The sequence below is a fragment of the Saimiri boliviensis genome, chromosome 9 (genome assembly GCF_048565385.1).
Source record: "Saimiri boliviensis isolate mSaiBol1 chromosome 9, mSaiBol1.pri, whole genome shotgun sequence".
In the NCBI taxonomy this organism is placed as follows: domain Eukaryota; kingdom Metazoa; phylum Chordata; class Mammalia; order Primates; family Cebidae; genus Saimiri; species Saimiri boliviensis.
The window spans coordinates 126,707,756-126,731,130 of NC_133457.1; the positions used below are offsets into that span (position 1 = coordinate 126,707,756).

At 53.9% G+C, this 23,375-nt stretch overlaps 1 protein-coding gene across 5 annotated transcripts in view; it reads right to left on the reverse strand.

Moving 5' to 3' along the window:
- Positions 1-1,161: 1,161 nt before the first annotated feature.
- Positions 1,162-23,375, reverse strand: part of GMEB2 (glucocorticoid modulatory element binding protein 2) — a 42,186-nt gene continuing 19,972 nt past the window's right edge. For 4 of the 5 annotated variants that reach the window (XM_039479515.2, XM_074406774.1, XM_003932664.4 and 1 more), the window contains 8 exons: positions 19,161-19,258; positions 17,717-17,844; positions 12,734-12,837; positions 10,605-10,762; positions 8,103-8,174; positions 7,642-7,779; positions 7,245-7,367; positions 1,162-4,262 (listed from right to left, as the gene is read on the reverse strand). In XM_039479515.2, coding sequence (XP_039335449.2) covers positions 3,622-4,262; positions 7,245-7,367; positions 7,642-7,779; positions 8,103-8,174; positions 10,605-10,762; positions 12,734-12,837; positions 17,717-17,844; positions 19,161-19,258 — 1,462 coding nt within the window. In that variant the 3' untranslated portion in view covers positions 1,162-3,621. Of the gene's footprint in view, positions 4,263-7,244; positions 7,368-7,641; positions 7,780-8,102; positions 8,175-10,604; positions 10,763-12,733; positions 12,838-17,716; positions 17,845-19,160; positions 19,259-23,375 lie in introns of those variants that run through there. The other variant, XM_010343208.3, reaches the window with a different exon arrangement.

A 23,375-nucleotide genomic window follows, 5' to 3' on the forward strand; every position in this document is an offset into this window, starting at 1 on the left:
GGCCAGAGGTGGGAGCCAGGTAGGTACATCGACCTGAGGGATGGAGGGGGCGTGGCCAGACAGGAAGGGAACACATCGTGGATGTGAGGTTGCAGGAAGGTGGGCCAAGCGAGCGTGTGGGTGCTGATGCTCCCCTTCCCCACCGGGCCCGACGGCACAGAGCACAGCGGAGAACGTGAAGCAGAAGCGCTGTCCCATATGCACCGAATCTGAGCTGGCAGATGTGGGGAGGGTGGTCCCGTGCCAACGTGTGCCGGAAGGACACGCCGTGCGTCTGTCGCTCTGGGCTGCAACAGGGCATGTGTAGAAAAGCAGCCAGAGCAGAACGGCAGGTTTCAGAGTGAACTCTCATAACCAGCACCCCATGCCCCTCAGCCACTGCCCCGGAGGGCACCTGGTGACCCGGCTTTCGACGCTCTTCTGCCTTGAGGGAAGTGTCCAACTTTCCTAAGTGGGGCCACGCAGCATGGATTTATGTCCGCCTCTTGCTCAGCCGTGAGTCTGGGATGCCGGCCGGTGGCTCGTGCGTGGGCTCCTCCGGCCTTGCGTGGACCACGTCAGCAGGGAGGGGAACAGCACTGGTGACAAGAAGGCTCCAGGACCGAGCCCTGGGAGAGGGGAGGAAGCGGCCCGCCTGAAGGGGAGTCTGCCGAGCTCCTGTGCCGCCGTGACCTCTGCCTGCCGGCTAGTGGAGCTGCCTCCGACGCCAGCCTCAGGTCAAGGTGGGGCCGAGGCTGTTTTCACTATCGTCCTCCAAGCGGTTTGCAGGACACCCTCAAAACCCACACCAGGCCTCGAATCTGCTAATGCTCTTGATCCCGGACTCGCCAGCGTGCAGAACTTCAGAAGTGACTCTGCGGCTCACAAGCCCCCAGCCCATGGTATCTTGTTACAGCAGCACTAACGACTAAAACAGCCATGCTCCTCCCGCCAGGCCTCTGGAAAACTCCAACGCGGGCTGCTGCGGGGGGCACGAGCCCTGATAAAAACAGCTTTGACCTCGGGACACCCTAGAAGGCCCCTGAAGCCCCCAGGCCACACCTGGAAGGACTAAGCATGTGGGTATGAGTGGGGGCGGGGCCAGGACTGGCACGTTTGCCTTGGGCTTGTTTATAGATTTCATTCTCTCCACACTTCATTCCAAGTGAAAGATACTCAAACTATGAAAAATGTTTTTATTTTAAATCAAAGTACCAGGCAGATACTTGCAAAACAACATACAAAGCAAAACTCAAAACACGGCCGTTCCCCGGGGTGCCTGAGCAGGCACAGAGAGAAGTTCTCGCCCTCTGCAAAAACCAATCCAATCCTATCTTCTCAGAAAACCAAACCAAAGGCAGCCATGAAAACCCGTGTTCTGTACGTGAATGAGTTCTTCCTCTCCGAGTACTGGCCAGCCCCAAGGCGCAGAACTGGGAGGTCCAGAAAACCCGCCCCTGAGGAGCCAGCAGGACCTGGAGGAGCCGGGGGCAGTGCTGACCAAACCTCCCCTGCCCACTGCAGGGCGGTTCCCTTGAGCATGGGGGCTTCTCCAGGGCCCTTCCCCACTCCGTGGCTTGCAGCCCCTGCCAGGAGCAACTGGGTGGGCAGCAGACATCCCCAGGGGCCTTGGGAAGCATTGGGAGTGGGCTCCCAGCACTGGTGGAATGGGGGACTAGGAGTTAATTCTAAAGATGGTTGTGGCTTATTTTTGTATGGCTCTGAAATTAACTTCCTCTCCCAATGCCTCAGTAGCTAAAGGGGCAGGGGCAGAAAAGGTCCCAACCTTGTTCTTAAAGAGAAAGGAAAGGAGCCCACAACCCACTAAAAGTTGCATTCAGCAAGGGCTGGAAAGGCAGACGGGCTTGTGACTTTGACAAAGGAAAGCCGCTGGAAGGTCACAGGCCCCGGGCTCACGGGCAGCTGTCTTAGTTCCAAGGTCTGGGCTGGTGGGGAGGGGCTGCAGGGCCCTCCTGGCACCCACAGGGTTCTACTGCTGCATGGAGGAGGACTCAGCTAGAGCAGAAATGAGTCTTAATGGAGTATGTACAGAAACGTAAACGTCACGCCCAAAGCAGCTGACTGTGACAACAGCAAACAAAATGTAACAGAAGGAACAAACAAGACGCAGCCTCAGTAGCTTGACATGGTGGGGGCAGGCAGGACAGGTCCTGGTGACAGCAGCACAGAGGTGGGGTCTGGGCCGCTCGCTGGACCAACAGCAGCCAGTTCCCTTCAGAGCAGTGAAGTGGGACATGGGACCCTCGCATAGTGGGGCCTCAGATGGGCCTTCAGCTGTCGACAGCATCGGGAGGAGCATCCAGGGGCATCTGGCCCTCAGGGTCCTCCCGGGACACGTCCTGCCGGATACGGCAAGAGGCCCGAGCCGAATGCTCCCTGAGATGTCTGCCCCAGCGGCCTTGGCCTGGAGGGGCCTCAGTCTGGTCCAAGGCCAGGTCTGCGGACAGCCACGGACAGTCCCTGCAGACACGCTCTGGGCTCCACCTTCGGCAGGTGCCCTGACCGGCCCACCCCAGGCAGCCTCCTAAACACCCAGGGGCTCCCCCTTGGACAGAGACCACCGAGGGCCAGCCTAGTACTGCAGGGGGACAGGGGGCCGGGGAGCCAAGGGCTGTCCTGTGGCCAAGCAGCCCAAGCTGAAGGCCCCCCCACCCCCCACACGAATCCTCCACCTCTACATCGACTGGTTGTTTACGCCCCCGCCCAGGACGGAAGCCCTGGGGACACGCCTCACGGATCTCAGACCCCTGGGAGGGGCTGGCTCAGGGAGGGGCTGCCTAGGACCTCGCACCAGGCGCACTCCCAGTGCTGAGGGGCCACCCCCAGAGCTGACTCGGGAAGCCTAGGCACTCAGCACGGTTTTGGTTGAAAATGCTTTAAATTTGACTCTTCCTAGAAGCCTACTAAGCAATTCACTTAAACACACCCTCAGTACATGTGCAACAATGCCTGGACCACGCCTCGTTACAGCCCCCAGGCCTCCTGAGCACCGGTGGGGGGCGGGGGAGGCGGGCACCCGCCTGGGATCTGCACCTGAGCTCTGGGTGCGTGTTCCCACACAGGCAGGGGAACAGGATGCCAGCCACACTAAACCTACAGAAAACTGTGGGAAGAAAGCAAATCCATAGGATCCATAGGTTTCACACTTGGGCACAGTTCCCAAGTCATGTGTTAGTAACGTCCCCAGGGGCCTGGCTGGGCGCAGACACAGGGACCTCGTGACCTGGTGCACCACCTCCAGCAGCTGCAGGGTCGCCTCGCTCCGCCCTGGCTCTGCTTCCTCTGCCCCTGCCGCACCCAGGCTCCCCCTTGTCCCTGCCCACCTGGCTCCTGATCAAGGCCCAATGTGTAAACAGTATTAATAAGCAACAGATGGAAAAATATATTTCCCAAGAAAAAAGGGGGAGGAAACGTGGGACCTGAGGGCCGATTTCCCAGGTGGCTCTCGCCGTTCTGTCCCCTTCTCTCTTCCCGTGATTTGTTTTGGCGATTCCTCTCTTTGGTTCTGCAGCCCACGTGACCCACCTGCCCGAGCCAGCCCTGAGGCCTCTGCCACTCCCTGCTGCTGCAGCTGAGAGGTAGCCACCCCCATCCGTCCCAGGGACCTTGCCCTGCCATCGGCTACTTCCGCTCATGGTCCTCCGCCATGGTAGCCACCTCGATGGTGGCCGTGTGCTCCTCAGGCCCAGGGGCGGCCCCCGTGGGTACTGTCACAATGGTGCTGGCGCCCGGCGAGGCCTGGGCCACGTTCTGCAGGGTGGGGCCCAGGCCAGGCAAGGTGAGCAGCTGCAGCGGGCTGACCACCTTGAACACCGTGCCACCGTCCTGCACGGCAGCCGTGCTCAGGACCGTGAGGCTGGACGCGTCCGGGTGGATCTCCACCGTGCTCGGGTAGGTGGAGCCCGAGGAGGCTAAGACTGTGTAGCCCCCGAGCAGCGGGGAGGCTGGGGAGCTGGCGGGAGGAGCCTGAAGGGAGCCCTTGCCCAGGGCAGTGGACGGCAGCGTGGACACCACTTTACCAAGGGGCACGCCGGTCAGCTGAGGGACGGTCATGCCCGGGCCGAGCGCCAGCTGGGCAGACTGGGTGAGCACCTGCGAGGCCATGGCGGCCGGTCCTGATGTGGCCCGCGCAAGCCGGGGCCGCTTCACAGGCGGCGGCAGGGTGACCGGCGTCAGCGTCATGAGCACGTTGCTGAGGTGCTGGGACTTGTGCTTGAGCTCCTTGGCCCTGCGGCGATGCTCGTCGCACTGCTGTTCCAGGGCTGCGGGGAGGTAGGAGGGACAGTGTCACCGCAGGGGCAGGTGCAGGGGCACGGACGGCGTCACGCGGGACAGGAGCAGACACACCACTCCGTGACTGGGTGGCTTCTGGCTCAGCAGCAACTCAGGTCTGCTCACATGATGCCACACACCCAGATGACCACGTGGCCACCCACCAAAGGTGAGGTCTGTAGGAGGCGGGGCCCAAGACAGTCCTTGGGTAGATACCAGCCGTGCTGACCCAGGACCCGCGCAGACCCAGGCCTGCGTGCAAGCATGGCGAGGCTGTCAGACGGTCCCCCGTGAGCGCTCACACACCCAGCGTGGAAAGTTGCTCTTGTGACATATTAAGCTCAAGAGGAGGAAGAACGGCACAGATGACACATGCGTCTAAACGTAAACATGCAGAGACACACACGGTGCACACACACGGTGCACACAGTGAACACACACAGTGAACACACAGTGCACACAGTGAACACACACAGTGAACACACAGTGCACACAGTGCACACGCTGCAGACACACGGTGCACACAGTGCACACAGTGAACACACTGCAGACACAGTGAACACAGTGAACACACTGCGAACACACAGTGCACACAGTGAACACACTGCAGACACAGTGAACACACAGTGCACACACACGAATACAGTGAACATACTCCGTGAACACACACAATGAACACACAGTGCACACACACAGTACACACACATGGTGAACACACACGGTATACACAGTGCACACAGTACACACAGTATGCACAGTGAACACACACGGTGAACAGTGCACAAGTGAACACACTGAACAGTGAACAACACATGCAGTGAACACACACAGAACACAGCAAACAACACAGTGAACACACACTGCACACACATTGAACACACACACAGTGAACACATGGTGAACACAGTGAACACAGACACAGTGAAACACACACGGTGAATACACACGGTGAATACACACGGTGAATACACACGGTGAACACAGTGAACACACACAAAGTGAACACACACAAAGTGAACACACAGTGAACACAGTGAATACACACACACGGTGAACCTACACACACAGTGAACACACACACAGTGAACACACACAGTGAACACAGAGTGAATACACAGGGTGAAAACACAGTGAACCCACACACAGTGCACACACACACAGTGAACACATATTCGAGTGAATACACACACACGGTGAAAACAGACACAGTGAACACACACGGTAAACACACACAGTGAACACACACAGTGAACACACACATGGTGAACACACAGTGAATACATGCACGGTGAACACACAGTGAAAACACCCACAGTGAACACACACACGGTGAACACACACAGTGAACACACACACGGTGAACACACACAGTGAACACACACAGTGAACACACACATGGTGAACACATGGTGAACACATACAGTGAATACATGCACGGTGAACACACAGTGAAACCCACAGTGAACACACACACGGTGAACACACACAGTGAACACACACACGGTGAACACACACAGTGAACACACACACGGTGAACACACACAGTGAACACACACAGTGAACACACACACAGTGAACACATGGTGAACACATACAGTGAATACATGCACGGTGAACACACAGTGAAAACACCCACAGTGAACACACACACAGTGAAACACAGTGAACACACACATGGTGAACACACACACGGTGAACACAGTGAACACACACACGGTGAACACACACGGTGAACACACACGGTAAACACACACAGTGAACACACACAGTGAACACACACATGGTGAACACACAGTGAATACATGCACGGTGAACACACAGTGAAAACACCCACAGTGAACACACACACAGTGAACACACACAGTGAACACACACACGGTGAACACAGTGAACACACACAGTGAACACACACACGGTGAACACATACAGTGAATACATGCACGGTGAACACACAGTGAAAACACCCACAGTGAACACACACACGGTGAACACACACGGTGAACACATGGTGAACACATACAGTGAATACATGCACGGTGAACACACAGTGAAAACACCCACAGTGAACACACACAGTGAAACACAGTGAACACACACATGGTGAACACACACACGGTGAACACGGTGAACACACACACGGTGAACACACAGTGAACACACACGGTGAACACAGTGAACACATATTCGAGTGAAGACACACGGTGAAAACAGACACAGTGAACACACACACTGTGAATCCACACAGTGAACACACACACAGTGAACACACACACAGTGAACACACACACAGTGAACACACACACAGTGAACACACAGTAAACACAGACCCCAAGAGGAGCGTGGAGGAAATGCAGCAATGTCAGGGGCTTGAGCTCCAAGCGTGGTCAGGACCAGCACATTCTGTCATCTTCTCTTTTTTTTTTTTTTTTTTTGAGACAGAGTGTTGCTCTGTCACCCAGGCTGGACTCAGCTCACTGCAACTTCTGCCTCCCAGGCTCAAGCAATTCTCCCGCCTCAGCCTCGGGAGTAGCTGGGTTTACAGGCTTGCACCACCACGCCTGGCTGATTTTTTATATTTTTAGTTGAGACAGAGTTTCACCATGTTAGCCAGGCTGGTCTCAAATTCCTGGCCTCAAGTAATCCACCCGCCTCGGCCTCCCAAAGTGCTGGGATTATAGGCATGAGCCACTGCACCCGGCTTCTGTCATCTTCTCTTAAATAACTACTTGGTTCATCACAGAAATGTCAGTAAATGTAAGAACCAGGGCTTTGTGTGATGGCAAGGCCTGACCACATCATGTAAACTTGGGGTGCTTTCCCTGTGCAACAGCTACAGAGAGAGGCTGGCTATGGTGGCTGTGACTCAACGAAGTGCAGTGGACGCAGCCAGGGGGCACACCGGGGGCTCCCAGGTCCTCAGCCTGCTCCCCGGGGTCGGGGACTGGGCAGGGGCGGGGCTGGGCTCGGCGTACCTGCCAGGTCCCGGGCGTACTGCTCCCTCGAGCGGTCCATCTGGCACTTGTGGCTGGCCAGCACCTTCTTCACCAGGTCCAGCATGCCGAAGTTCTGCACAATGTTGTTGAGGAGTACGGCATCTTAAAGGGCAATGCACACACGCAGTGAGAACCGGGTCCCTTCCCAGAGAGCCAGAAGGCCACCACAGGGGCAGCTCCTCAGGAACTCGGCCAGCCAGGAGCCCGGCTCAGAGGGTGAGGACTCAGACACACTGAGGCCATCCTCCCACTACCCCGAGTTCAGCAGCAGCAGCAGCAGGGTTCCCGAGCCCAGATCCAGCCTCCACCCCAGCAGCACAGGAGTACAGACACTCCTGGGCCAAGGAGCCAGAAGAGGGAAGAGGCAGCTCCTCACCTCGAAGCTGCAGGGGAGGGTCCTGCACCCGCTGCTGCAGGCCTCTCATGGTCTCCATCAGCTCCTGGTGGAACTCCTGGATGACCTCATCTAGGAGGCCAGCATCCTTCAGCCCCCGCCAGAAGGTAAACGTGTCATCTATGAGGGAAGGAGTGGGCTCAGCGGGCAGGGAAAGCGCTGCCACACAGGGTGGCCACGAGGACCATGCTGGAGCCGACAGCATCTGGCACTAAGCTGGGCTTGCACTGCTCAGACACATCCACAGCGCCAAAATCTGGCAGGGCAGCCACAGAGCTCAGCCGCAGAGCGCCCAGGACAACGATGGCAGCGGCCAGACCTTTCTCTGTAAAGACCCCACTGGCCACACCTGGATTTCTGAAGCCCCTGTGTGGCCTCGGGCAGGCAGAGACCCCACCACCCCGCCTGGACTTGTGAGAAGCCCATGAGGAGGAACCTTGTACCTCCGATGGCCGCGGTCCAGTCACCAGGGTCTTCACAGGTCTCTATGGTGATGGTCGCAGGAGACCCATTCACTGCAGCCAAAAGGGAAGCTTGGTGAGTGCTGTTTGACCGCAGCCCCACACCCCACATACCCTGCCCGCCCTCCTCACACCACCTTCTGAACCTGTCCGCTGTCTGTTTTCACAAAGCTGACAAATACAGGACATACACTAGTACAGCCACAGCATGACCTGCCTTGTATTTTACATCGATTTCAGTCGCAGACGTCAGAGGAGAAGGCAGGCAAAGAGAAACCCCCGGAACCCGTCCCCAGTCCCAGCGAGCCTCAGCAGGCAAAGAGAAACCCCCGGAACCCGTCCCCAGTCCCAGTGAGCCTCAGCAGGCAAAGAGAAACCCCCGGAACCCGTCCCCAGTCCCAGCGAGCCTCAGCAGGCTCCCCTTCTTGTCCCTCTACGACTTTACACAACAGGCACTTTCCACTAGACCATCAGGAGCCAGACAAGGTGATTCTTCCGCCTGACGAGAGCCTGGCGTCCTGCTCTGTGGCCAGACCTGTCGCCCACAGGGCCGCCCTCACTTCGCCTCTGCTTGTGACGCTTCATGGACGGCATCACAGATCTCGGTAGCTATCAGGCCTCCATTCTTCTGAACCTGAACAGGTGGGGCTCTGAGGGACAGAATCTGTTCTGGCTCTTCCTGTGGGTGTCTCTCTAGTGCCTGCAGGACACGACCAGGCGTGTGGCTCACATTTGGTCATTTCTGGCAGTTTCTGATGGAGACTTTATACACAGATCCCGCTTAAAAAATAAGCCCGGAAGCAGTTTAATATTTTGGTAAACTTTTCAATATTATGCTGGCCTTTTCCACACTCATCAAAGACATGGCAGTGGTGAATATTACTTATTAATATTGGACACCTGGAATTATTTGGGGTGCGAATGTTTTTCCTAGTTTGGGCTGATACACCATCTTTAACTTAACTGCACAGTAGCCAAGTCAGTGGTTTCTAGAGATTTCAGGTTAAAGAACCCGAATCATCCTCAGAAGAACTGAGCCTCAGCCTGGGTATGAGGCACTGACTCTAGGGTGTGGAAGGCCCAGTCCCTTCCCCGGCAGGCGGTCACGTGGAGCCAATGCTAACACAATGGAGCCGCTGGGGAGGTCCCGGGGAGGACAGACAGGAGGCTGGGCTCCACCCTGTGCCAGCCCCCAGCAGTGCCCAGCCGCCCCTCCCCACACAGCCCTGCGCGCCTCGAGTCTCCAGGAGGGGCCACGCCCTGACCACCCAGTGCCCTGCCTATGACCATGGACCAGGTAGGAGCTAAGTTACGCCATGCCCGATCACTGCATACTAAGCACTGACTGAGGAAAGGGCAGGCAAAGGCCAGCCCCTCCCACAGCAGCCCAAGTGTCCTGGGCTTCTGAGGACTCAGCAGTGAACCTGCCAGCCTGCTCCAGCAGGACACGAAAAAGGGCCTGGGAGAAAGGTGAGGCCTCTCTGCTGCCCTGGCCTCACTCTCCTACCCAGCAGGGACAGGGTAGGACTCAACTGAGCCCCACCTGGGCCAGCAACAAGGAACACACTCTGGCCAGCACTGTGGAGTGACAGCTTAGGGACAATGCACGTGACACTGCTAGAAACACGACACCACCAAAGACCACCCAGTGACGTGACCAGGGAACTGAGGACCTAGTTTATTTTTTGTTTTGTTTTGTTTTGAGATGGAATCTCGCTCTGTCGTCCAGGCTAGAATGCAGTGGCAGAATCTCAGCTCACTGCAACCTCCACCTGCCAGGTTCAAGCGATTCTCCTGCCTCAGCCTCCCAAGTAGCTGGGATTACAGGCGTGCACCACCACACCCAGCTAATTTTTGTACTTTTAGTAGAGACTGGGTTTCACCATGTTGTCCAGACTGGTCTCAAACTCCTGGCCTCAAGTGATCCGCCCACCTCAGCCTCCCAAAGTGCTGGGATTACAGGCATGAGCTACCGTGCCGAGTCCAATTTTAGTTTTAAGAAAAATTTCTCTATTCATAAAGCTGGAAATAATTCTAGGGAATAACCTTTCCACAATTTAGAGCTACAGACACCAACATGGAAGAATATCTAAACTATCACCCAAAAACCCAAGTGGCAGGAACGCTCAGCAGGGAAGGCCTCCGTGGGTGAGGCGGCGGCGGGTCCAGATTTGGGGCTGGGCCATCGGGGTGGGAAGGGCCGGGTGGGGGCCCAACCACTCTCTGTTACTCGCGATATCCTTCCCCACATGGGAGTTATTATATTACAATGAAAATGGCTTAAAAAGAAAAGTGCTGCAAGCTTCCTTGTCAATGAAAGCAGCAATTCGCCAGATCTCCCCAGTGAGGGAAGAGGAGGCTGATCCCAGATGCTTTGGGGCCCCACGCAGGAGACCAGTGGCCCTGGAGTGAGCAGGGGCATGTCACCGTCTGTGGCTGTGCCAGAGCGGGGCTGGATCAGGATGAGCAGCCCTGGGCACCTACCATCGGCCGCGGCGGGTGTGAGGGGGATGTACTCGGCTGACGTGGGGCTGCTCAGGGACACTCGGGCTCCTGAGAGGTCGATCTTGGTGCTGCGGCAGGTGTTGGAGCAGACCTTGTCATGCTGGTAGAAGTCCAGCTCCCCGGAGTCCATGATCTTCCTGCGGCAGAGGGTGGTATGGAACGTCCAGGTCGGCCCCAGAGCTGAAGGCAGCTGGCCCGCCCGCCCTGACCTGGGCCGTCCACCTGCGTGGGGCAGTCCTAGCAAAAGCGCTAGCAGCTCCACAGGGAAGGGTGGGCTCCGTGTCCCTCTCGGTGCAAGCTCGGCGTGCAGGACCCTGCTGCTGAGGAAGCAGCCGGCCCGGCCCCACACCAAGGCACTGTCCCCAGGAAGGAGGCGAGCACTGGCCAGCAGGTGTCCTAGAGGTACCTGTCAAGACTGTAGGGGGCTGGGCCTTTCTGGGACATCCCACTGCCCCAGCCCCAAGGGAGTGACCCACAGCTAACAAAGGTGGGCCCAGCCCACCTGCATGCGTGTGACTCATTCTGAAGCAGAGGAAGGTGGGAAATCACTTCCAGGAGAAGCCTTCCTCCTTCTAAAGGCAAAGAGACAGCAAAGGAGTGTGATGTGGGCACAGGAGAGCACCAGCGGCCATGGCTGCCTCTCATTCTCATCTTTACCAGGAAGGCTTCGCACGGCCCAAAGTGCTGAGACCTGCCCTCCCATGGCCTTCTCTTCTGCCTCTCTGGAGGTCCAGGGTCTCAGCCCTGTGTGTCTCAACGAGCCTGCCTCAACCCATGAAGCAAAGGTCAGAGGCTCCAGCCTCACTCAATCTTTGGGCAGCACCGACCTCAGGCACACACAGGCTGATGCTTCCGTGGTCAGCTCAGGACATGCCTACCCGGTTGGTGGTCCCCACAGCTGTGCCGCCAGCCATATTCCAGAAAATCAGAGGCCAGCTCAGCGGGACAGGGCCTGAGCCATGGGAAAGGACCCAGAGGCAGTCACCCATGAGGTCTCAAACTCTGAGTCCGGCACAAAGCAAGGGCCCTCCTTAAGAAGCAGGTGGAGGCCAGGCCCACACAGACCAAGACTGCGGCTCATGATTCACAGAGAAAGTGAAGCCCAGGTGCAGTAGCTCACACCTGGAATACCAGCACTCTGGGAGGCTGAGGCAAGTGGATCACCTGAGGTCAGGAGTTCAACACCAACCTGACCAAAACGGTGAAATCCCATCTCTACTAAAAATACAAAAATTAGCAGGGTGTGGTGGTGTGTGCCTCTAATCCCAGCTACTCGGGAGGCTGAGGAGGAAAATCACTTGAACTCAGGAGCGGAGATCGCACCACTGTACTCCAGCCTGGACAACAGAGCAAGACTCTGCCTCAAAAAAAAGGACAAAAAGGTGATAGGAAAGAAATAAGGAGTAACATAAAAGGCTAAGAGAATAAACGTGGCTGCCAATCTGATGCACAAATGCCAGATCATGTATTTCTTTTTTTTTTTTATTTCCAGAATTCATAATTGAACAGGTCCTTTTGTTTCTCTATTTTTCTTGTGGTTTTTTTTGAGACAGTCTCATTCTGTACCCCAAGCTGCACTGCAATGGCATAATCACAGCTCCCTGCAGCCCTGACTTCCAGGCTCCAGTGATCCCTCCATCTCCTGTTGAGTAGCTATGACCACAGGCATGCCACTAAATCCAGATAATTTTTTTATTTTTAAGAGATGAGGTCTCACTATGTTGCCCAGGCTGGTCTCGAACTCCTGGCCTCAAGTGATCCTCCTGCCTCAGCCTCCTAAAGTGCTGAGATTATAGGTGTGAGCCACCGTGCCCAGCCAACCCTTTATTTTCTAACAGTGAAGCAGCCACAAGTGCCTTCAGGTAAAGAATTGGTGGAAATTAAAATGATACTGACAAAACAATCCTAAAAATCTGATAGTGCCCTGTTGGTACGGGTGTGGGAGGCGAGTTTACTGGTTTGGGTGTGAGCAGGTGCAGCCACCCAGGAGGCTGTCAGCACTCAGCACATCTAAACTACGCCTCATGTTCAAAATCCCCAAACCCCACAAGAAAGCAGCAGCTGCCAGGGCCCCTTCCACCAGAGGCTGACCCCGGTGCAGCACCCACCTGAGCATGATGCCATTCATGCGGATGGCTCTCTTCCAGTCCTTCAGGGTGGACTTCCCGGCCAGGTGCACGAACTCCTTTGGGCTGATCACGTGCTCGTCATACTGTGGGGGACACAGCCGTGGGGTCAGGGCCAAGACACCACACAGGCTGCCCTCCTCTCCTACCCGACCCTGAGTTAGGAGCCTGAGCGCCACGGCACAGCTCTGACCACCGCAGGTCTTCCACAGAGCATTCAGGTGAAATGAGAACATGCCCCACAGGCACTGCGGCTGCAGTGCGGAGTGGCCGCGTCCTCCAGCCCTGAGGGGGCCGGGATGCTGTGTGCCTGGGGCTAGGCAGGGCTAGGCTGACCCCACCAGGCAGAAGGTGTGTGGCCTGCTCTTCCTCCAGGCAGACTAGGCAGACTGCTTCTGTGCAATGTATTTTAAATACACATCATTGCATACGTCACATCAGAGACGGCAAAAGATGCCAGAGCATTGACCAAGCTGTGAACGACGCCTTCCTCAAACCCCTCCCGATACCACCTTGCCTGGCACCTGCTCTCACTGTGACACACACAGACATCTGTTTCTAAGCCAGGGAACCCTCCTGCTTGCCAACTTCACCCATGTGGGAGCTCACAGAACCTGAGAAGGTAAAATATCCTGTTTAATCTTGTTACACAAGCAATTACTGAAACCAAAAAGTGGGTGGAAATAAAACTGCATTTACTTAGAAAACAAGCAGGCTGGGGATGGAGGAGTCACAGGGTCTCGGCAGCTGGACCCAGGCACAGGAGCCGTCTCTACCCTGGGGCTGCGCTCAGGTTGAGCTGAAAGAAGTGATGCTCCCAGTCTCTGAGCATCTGCACACCCACGCGTGACCCCCACACCGCAGATGAGAATACTGAGCCCAGCCAGTCTCTAGCTCTCCCTCATGTAGCTCATCAGGGAGACCAGACAGGAGCTCAGGCAGGTAGAGTCCAGAAGACCCCTCCGGCCACTGCCTGAGCCTGGCAGGAAGCCTGCACAGGCTGTGACAGAAGCTGCCTCCGGCCATCACCTCTGCCCAGGAAACTCAACTGCACTCAGTGAGCCTGGCCCTCCCTAGAGCCCTAGACTCAGCCAGCCTCACCTCCCTACCCTCCCATGCCTGCCTCTTTCTTTTCCTGTTACTCTTCTCATCCAGGTTTTCCTCTCACAGTGAGGAAGCTACATGCTGTCCTCTCCTGAGCGGCTCTAGGCGCTTAAGTGTCGCATTTACCTGGGCTGCCAGAACCCTGAGCTAACAACGGCCTGCTCCTGACCCTCCAGACCACGCCCGTGTGACCCTGCTCTCATCTCTGAGGCCCTGCTGGGGCGTCTATCGCTGCTGATTTACCCACATTTCTCCCGACTCTTCACACCTTCTCACATCACCACACTTCCACCTGGAATCCCCTCATCTCCACCTGAAATGCACATTCAGAACATCCTTCAGCCATGATCTGCTGGTGGTAAACCCGTGTTTTTTTCTGAAAATGTCTTTTTTCCAGCTTAATTTTAAAAACCACCTCACAGTGTCGGCGCACTCTGCACAGGAAGGCTCTGGCACCACCACTTCTGCTCCTGGGCTGTTTTCAGGAACTCACAGCTGGAGGGATTCTTGCTCCCGAGTGAACCGTCTCTCCTCTCTGGCTAGATTTACGGTCCTCTCTGTCCCTGTCATTCTGGGTTATGATGTCACCTATGGTATACTTCTTTTGTGTTTCCAACTTCTAATTCTGATATAATTTCAAGCTCAGGTGAATTGCCAGCATAGCCCAGGAAGCTCTTGAATGTGCGTTCCCAGACCCGATGGCTGCTCCTGTCTGCCCCTTGCTCCCTTGCCCCCAGCTAGAGCTGTGCGTGTGCAGCTACTGAGAGCAAGGCAGAGATGCCGGCCCCTGGGCCCTCAGCACTTGCGTACATTTTCTAAGAAATTTAAGCATAAGGTTCTCTTACACAGCCACAGAACGACTCATCACTCATATATTATTCTCTAATCCCTTGTCCACATTCGAATTCATGAATTGTCTCAATGACAGCCTTTATTGTAAACTATTGTGGTTTTTTTTGAGATCGAGTCTCACTGTTGCCCAGGCTGGAGTACAGTGGTGCAATCTTGACTCACTGCAACCTCCAACTCCCAGGCTCAAGGGATTCTCTTGCCTCAGCCTCCCGAGTAGCTGGGAGTACAGGCGCATGCCACCATGCCCAGTTAATTTTTCATAAAGATGGGGTTTCACCATGTTGGCTGGCCTGGTCTTGAACTGATCTGAGGTGATCTGCCTACCTAAGACTACCAGAGTACTATGATTACAGGTGTGAGCCACCACGCACGGCCCGCATTTTCTTCTGATGCAGGATCCAGCCCAAGACTGTGGTACATACACTGCCTTGCTCTTCAGTGACTATTACCATTAAGACAAGAGCATCAGGCCAGGCATGGTGGCTAATGCCTGTAATCCCAGCACTCTGAGAGGCCAAAGCAGGCGTGTCACCTGAGGTTAGGAGTTCAGGGTCAGATTGGCCAACATGGCAAAACCCCATCTCTACTAAAAATATAAAAATTAGCCAGGGAGGGTGGTGGGTGCCTATAGTCCCAGCTACTCAGGAGGTTTAAGCACAAGAATCACTTGAATCCAGGAGGCAGATATTGCAGTGAGCCAAGATCATGCCACTGCACTCCAACCTGGGCGACAGAGTGAGACTCTGTCTCAAAAAACAAACAAAAAAGACAGAGCAGCTTCTCAGCCTGTGTTTGAGTCTGCCTTGACGTTCCTGGAGCTTGTGGGTCAGGTACTATGTAGGCTGTTCTCCACGTGTGTCTGCTTTCTCATGAATAGAGGACGTTACGAACTGCCGGAAGAACACCATGGAACTCCTGCTCACTCCATCAGGAGGCTCCAGGGGTAGGTCTGTCCCGAGCCTGATGATGTGAAGATGGACTGCTGAGTTAAGGCGGCACCTGCCGGCTTCCCTGCTGCAGCTACGACTTCCCTCTGTAATGGCTGTGTGGTTTACCAGGATGCCCTGAAACTAGTCTGAGCACCTGCTTATGACTCTAACCCCATCATTCCTCCCACACTTGTTAGCTAGTATCCTAAGAGCTTTAGTTCTCTCTATGCATCCATTTAACATAAATAAATACCATTAAATTTATTGAGACAGGTGTGGACTTACACATCTTACTTTACTTGAGTGATGACTCATGACGATCACTATCTACTTCTATCTACCTGGACGCAGGCAGTGGGGTCTTCAGGCAGGCTGGGGTCTGTCGGTGCCCTTGCACTCACTGTGGACGGCTCTGTCCTCAGTTATGAAAGCTCTCAGCCTCTCTCCTCCTTCCAGAACTCTAATAGATGTGTTAGACTCTCACAGTTCCTGAATACATTGATTTTTTTCTTCTTCTTCTTTTTTTTTTCCTGAGTCTTGCTCTGTCCCCCAGGCTGGAGTGCAGTGGCATGATCTCGGCTCACTGCAACCTCCACCTCCTGGGTTCAAGCACTTCTCCTGCCTCAGCCTCCCAAATAGCTGGGATTACAGGTGCCCACCACAATACCCAGCTAGATTTTTTTGCATTTTTAGTAGAGACGGGGTTTCACCATGTTGGCCAGGATGGTCTCCAACTCCTGACCTCGTGATCCGCCTGCCTCGGCCTCCCAGAGTACTGGGATTACAGGCGTGATCACCACACCCGGCCTTTCTTTCTTTTTTTTTTTTTTTTTAAATTTAAGTAGAGACTAGGGTCTCACTATGTTACCCAGGCTGCTCTTGCACTCCTGGGCTCAAGCAATCCTCCTGCCTCAGCCACCCAAAGTGTTAAGGTTAGGTGTAAGCCACGGTACCCAGCCTTTTTTATTTCTTAAAACAAATTACTCAATATTAACAATTTTATCATCTAAGCTTTAAAACCCAAACACAGCTGAGCTGCTGCAAGCCTAACTCTGCTACCTGCGGCTTCTGTGCGTGCTCCAGGAGCGCTGCTTCTTACGTGTCCAGGGTTCCGCAGAAATTACTTGAAACCTGAGATAAAGGTGATTTCTTCCAAAAAATATTTTTTGTTTGCTTCTGTCAGATTCCAGTTCCCCCAGGAATTCTGTCAGATTCCTGGGGGAACTGCCAGCTGGGAGGTGCTGATAACTAAGCTCTCAGCTTGACGCTTTCAGACCAACAAGGCCACCTATGAATCCTACAGACGGTGTCCCCTTCCCCGTGCAGAGGACAGGAGATGCAGGAGTCCCGGTGCCAAGGAGAGGACGTGTGGGTGGATTCAACCCTTATCATTGTGGCTGCCAGGGACAGGAGGTAAGGGAGTATGCGGTGGATTCACCCTGGGAGGTGCCAGCTTTGGAAGGGACAGTCCCCACCTCCCACCCAGCACACAGGCCTCGAGGAGGCCCTGGGCTTTGTCTTCTGATCTCCAGCCCTGCAAGGCTGAGAAAACCAAGCTCAGGCCAAGGCTCTCAGGGCAAAAGCTGGACACAGTACCCCATCTGTCTCTCAATTCTGTCACTATTAGGTCCCCAGGCCTCAGCACTTCCTCTTTCTTAAGCCAGTGTGAGGCAGCATCTACAAGATGCTTTATGAAACTATCTTCCCTGGCATTTTCGGCTGTTCCAGCACAGGTGAGCCTGGGTATCTCACCTGTCAATGTTGCCAGAAAGAGAAGACCTTCCCCACTCGTCCTGCTCCTTACAAAGGAGGGAGCCTTTCTGGAGATCTCACTGGATCTGCTGGATCTTGCCCAGGAGGGGCAGCCTCCTCCGCACATTAGGAAGGCCTCCCAGCTTCCCTGCCACAGCACACTGCAGCCATAGCAAGTTCCTCTTCCTGAAGGTTCTTCCTGCACCTCCTACATTCCCCCCAGCCCTGGAGATCCTGCCTCAGGATGCAATTGGCACAGCTGCACCCCTAGAGCAGGCACAGATGCCATGAGGTCTCTCTCCGGGCCCTGAACGCAGCCTGTGCTCACCTGAACACATTTCACATTGATGCCAGGACAAACAAACTTCCTCCAGATGAGGTTGGCTCTGCTGTCCCCACAGGTGATGGGGTACACAATCTCAGCCTCCAGGTTCTCCCCCTCTTCAGCCATCTTCACTTCTCACAGGCGCATTGACAAGAAAGGGTAAAAAACAGAAAATCAGTTACAACCTCTCCAAGGCATTTCCTGAAAATGCAGAAAACAGCTACCAACCTGGAAACCAAAAATTAAAATCCAGGAATGCCTGAGACAGAGCCAAGGTAGGCAGGGCATGCTCATTGGTGCCCTGTTATTTTGAGTTTCAGGGTTAAACTCACTAAACGATTTAAATATAGTTACATTAACAGAATTCCATTAAACTATGGTTAAACTAAAGAGCCACTTAAGGAAATAAAATCAAACTTTAATTGAAACAATTCTAGGGAAACCTAAGGTTTTAAAGGTTCAGGGTCTGTAATCTCAGGCAAAAGAAAAATATTAAGAGTGTCATGCCTGTAATCCCAGCACTTTGGGAGGCCCAGGTGGATGAATCACCCGAGGTCAGGAGTTTGAGAACAGGCTGGCCAACATGGCAAAACCCCTTCTCTACTAAAAACACAAAGATTAGCTGGGTGTGGCGGCATGCGCCTGTAATCCCAGCTACTTGGGAAGCTGAGGCAGGAGAATCACTTGAACCCGGAGGGGTGGGGAGGCAGAGGTTGCAGTGAGCCGAGATCATGCCACTGAGCAACAGAGTGAGACTCCCTCTCCAAAAAAAAAAAAAAAAAAAAAAAAAAAACAGAATTTTTACTGGCCAGGCTTGGTGGCTCACACCTGTAATCCCAATACTTTGGGAGGCTGAGGCTAGAGGATCATGTGAGGCCAGGAGTTTGAGACCAGCCTGGGCAAGAGTGGGACCCTATTTCTTTAAAAAAGTGTTTATTTAGCTGGGCATGGTGGCAGATGCCTGTAGTCCCAGCTACTCAGGAGGCTGAGGCAGGAGGATCATCTGAGCCTAGGAGGTTGAGGCTGCAGTGACCAGTGATTGTGCCACGGCACTCTAGCCTGGGCAACAGAGCAAGACCCTGCCTCAAAAAAAAAATTTCTTTTTTACTACCATTCACTGATAGTTATAATAAACAGATACAGGAAAACAATGGTACTGAAACAGAAGAAAACAAAATCCAAAAGAGGAGAGAGCTGCAAACTTGGGGCTAAGTGACTCTGCTCTCCTATTAGCCATGGGCAGAGAAAGGGCTGTCACTACAGACACATGGCAGGCCCCACCCCTGGGGGACCCTGGGCCCTGGCCCTCACTCCTAAGGGCACACAGCTTGGGAATCAGCCAAATGAAGACCTTGTATATCTCTGGCCATTCCCCATTTTGAGTGCAGGACTGTCCCGTCCCGGCTGCGGCAAGAAGGCAGACTTCCCACCCAGGGCGACTTCCTACCTAGCACGGCTTCCTTGAGCTGGGAGGAGGCTGTGAAGGCAGCGGCAGCCGCCGCCGCTGCATTTTCTGTCTCCATGTTATCTTCTGTCAGGTCAGCCCTGGTGAAGTGAAGGAAATAGAGAAGAACCTCAGGATTCTGGAGGCATAACCTGCAGGGTACTTTCTTCCTGATAGCGCTTGGCTGACCTGTTATACTTTTCTCATTTCATTCAGGAATGGCAGAGCCCGGGGGAGGTGGCTCACACCTGTAATACCAGCACTTTGGGAGGCTGAGGTAGGTGGATCACTTGAGATCAGGAGTTCAAGACCAGCTCAGCCAACATGGTGAAACCCCATCTCTACTAAAAAAAAAAAAAAAAAAAAAAATACAAAACTTAGCTGGACATGGTGGTACATGCCTGTTGAAGCTGGGATGGGAGAATCGTTTGAACCTGGGGGGTGGAGGTTGCAGTGAGCCAAGATCACACAGCTGCACTCCAGCTTGGGTGATGGAGCGAGACTCCATCTCAAAAGAAAAGGCCAGGGCGGTGGCTCACGCCCATAATCACAGCACTTTGGGAGGCAGAGGCGGGAGGATCACCTGAGGTTAGAAGTTTTGAGACCAGCCTGACCAACAGGGTAAAACATCTCTACTAAAAATCTCTACTAAAAATACAAAAATTAGCTGGGTGGTGGCTCGAGCCTGTAATCGCAGCTACTCAGGAGGCTGAGGCAGGAGAATCACGTGAACCTGGGAGGCAGAGGCTGCAGTGAGTGAGGATTGCGCCACTGCACTCCAGTCTGAGCGACAGAGCAAGACTCTGTCAAAATTAAAAAAGAAAAAAAAGAAAAAAAATGGCAGAGGCTGCGTAGGTCCGAGGACCAAGCACTGATGGGCGCCAAACTGGCCTCAGGAACATACATTTTCTGTTTGGTTTACAGTGGGGAGCACCCAGAACGGCACCTAGCAGGTAAAACCAGCAGGTGAGGCCAGGCACGCTGGTTCACACCTGTAAATGCAGCACTTTGGGAGGCCAAGATGGGCAAATCACTTGAGATCAGGAGTTCGAGACCAGCCTGGCCAACATGGTGAAACCCAGTGTCTAAGCAAAATACAAAAATGAGCCAGGCATAGCAGTACACACCTGTAATCCCAGCTACTCAGGAGGCCGTGAAAGGAGAATCGCTTGAACCCAGGAAGCAGAGGCTGCAGTGAGCTGAGATCACAACACTGCACTACAGCCTAGGTGACACAGCAAGAGACTCTGTCTCAAAAAATAAAAAACAGAGGTGAAACCAGAAGGATTCGTGGAGACAGCAAGTGCTCCAGTAGAGATTCTGCACTTCCACTTCTGTCTTTAATAAACTATTTAATTTCCACGATAATCACTTCATATGGCTATAGAAACTATCAGAAAATATAAAATTTTAGAAGAAAAACCACCATGGCTCAACCTCATAACAAAATAAATTGTAAACAAATAAAAATGTAAAGGTAAAAGATGAAACCATCAAAGTATTAGAAGGAAAAAAAGGGTTTTTTACTAGTTTCTAGGTGACAAAGGGTTTTCTCATACAATACAAAACCAAGAAATAAAAAAAGACAACTTTGCCTTTCAAAATAAAAACAAACACTTTCAGTGCTAGGAAAAACTAACAGCCCAAACAATTTCCTTTTGGAGAGACGGGGTTTCACTATGTTGGCCAGGCTGGTCTCAAACTCCTGACCTCATGATTTACCCGCCTCAGCCTCCCAAAGTGCTGGGACTACAGGCGTGAGCCACCAAGCCCAGCCACAATTTTTTAAGAAAAGAAAAAAAGCTTGGTGGTAAAATGCTTAAAACATAAGGACACCAAGCTGCTAATTTCCTGATATGACAAGGAGGTCACACAGACGAATGTCACAGCACAACAGGGCAGCGGGAAGGCCACAAGCAGAGGCTCTGGAGAAGCCCTGGAAAGACACTCACAAGGAATGCGATCACAACAGCACGAAACGCCACTCTTCCCCCGACAGACGCCCCACGGGAAGGAACCAGCGCCACCACGCGGAGGGGAGAGCCTTGGCATGGATGCCACTTTCCCCGAGACAGACGGCCCACGGGAAGGAACCAGCGCCACCACGCAGAGGGGCGGGTCTCGGCGTGGTGGCGCCAGTGTGGGAGGCAGGACTCCAACGCCGTCCGCAGTGAAGCCCACCCGCAGCCCAGAAACACGCCCTTCTGACCCACACCTCCATTTCTAGAAATTACTCCTGCAGACATGGTGTTCCCGCACTTGCATGAGGGTTGTCTGAAACAGGAAACCAGTCTCCAGTTTCCAGAACCTGTGAGAGCAGCTGCGTCAGGGAAGACGATGTGGACAAGCTGGGAGAGGTCTGGGCGGGTCTCCCAGCTGTGCACCTCATAACAGCCAACTGTATATAATATGTGCACTTCTAAACTTCCAGAAGTTTGCTTAAAAACACACTCGAGGGCCAGGCTCACACCAGGTGAGATGGCTCACACTTCTAAACTTCCAGAAGTTTGCTTAAAAACACACTCGAGGGCCAGGCTCACACCAGGTGAGATGGCTCACACCTGTAATCCCAGCACTTTGGGAGGCCGAGGTGGGCGGATCACCTGAGGTCAGGAGTTTGAGACCGGCCTGGCCAAAAAAAACAAACAACAAAAAAAAATACACTCAACCTCAGGAGAGCTCATGGGCACCCTCCCTGTTCTCTCGCCTTCAAGACCCCATGCCTCAGTCTCAGCACAGCACAGGTGCCCAGCACACAGAGGCCTGATGGTGCCCGTATCTCAGGACTGGCGTCTGGGGTGCACAGCCTTCAATCCCCAACACTCACTCACGACCTGGACAAACAGGGACACCGGCCAAAGCAGTTCGAGCCAAGGGGAACACCTGTTCTGGGGGAAGCCAGCTCTGGGAAGGTGACTCTTGAGCTGAACCTGGAAATGCCGAGAGCCAGGAGCTGGGCGTGGGGGTGGCTTGCACAGGCTGAGAGCAGGGCGCCAGGGGCTCCTGGGGCCTTTCTCCTGTGGGGCAGGATGTGCCTGCAGGCAGAGCCTCACTGCAGGCTAAAAGTGAAGGGAAGTCAGGGAGCCCTTTGGATCCTTTTTTTTTTTTTTTTTTTTTTTTGAGACAGGATCTCACTCCCGTTGCCAAGGCTGGAGTATAGTGGGGCAATCACAGCTCACTGCAGAGCTTCCAGTGAGCCTCCTGCCTAGGCCCCCTGAGTAGCTGGTACTACAAGCACACGCCACCGTACCTGGCTAATTTTTTTTTTATTTTTAGTAGAGATGAGGTTTCACTACGTTGCCCAAACTGGTCTTGAATTCCCAGGCTCAAGTGACCCTTCTGCCCTAGCCTCCCCCAAAGTACTGGGATTACAGGCGTGAGCCAGGGCGCCCTGCCACATCCTTTGGATCCTTCAACAGAGGATTGATATGGTCAGATTTGTACTTTAAGAAAGAACACTGGAGTGGCTGGGCATGGTGGCTCATGCCTGTAATTCCAGGACTTTGGGACGCCGAGGCACGTGAATCACTTGAGGTCAGGAGTTCGAGACCAGACTGACCAACATGGTGAAACCCCAACTCTACTAAAAATACAAAAAGTAGCCGGGTGTAGTAGTGGGTGACTGTAATCCCAGCTACTTACAGGCTGAGGTGGGAGAACTTCTTGAACCTGGGGGGCAGAAGTTGCAGTGAGCCAAGATCGCACCACTGCACTCTGAGACTTCGTCTCAAAATAAAAATAAAAATAATAAAAAGGCTGGGCACAGTGACTCACACCTGTAATCTCAACATTTTAGTAGGCCGAGGTGGGCAGATCTCGAGGTCAGGAGATCAAGACCAATCTGCCTAACCCAGTGAAACACCATCTCTACTAAAAATACAAAACAAAATTAGCCAGGTGTGGTGACACATGCCTGTAGTCCCGGCTACTTGGGAGGCTGAGGCAGGAGAATCTCTTGAACCCAGGAGGCAGAGGTTGCAGTGAGCTGAGATCTCACCACTACACTCCAGCCTGGGCGACAGAGGAGACTCTCTCAAAAAAAGAAAGAAAGAACACTGCAGTGGACCACAGATTTTAGGGGCAGGAAGTGAGGCTGAGACAGGAGACCAGGGAGCCAAGTGCACGGCGGAAGCCTGTGGTCTCAGTTACTCGGCAGGCTGAGGCGGGAGGACTGCTTGGGCCCAGAGTTTGATAAAGCACTTGGGTGAGAAGCCCACA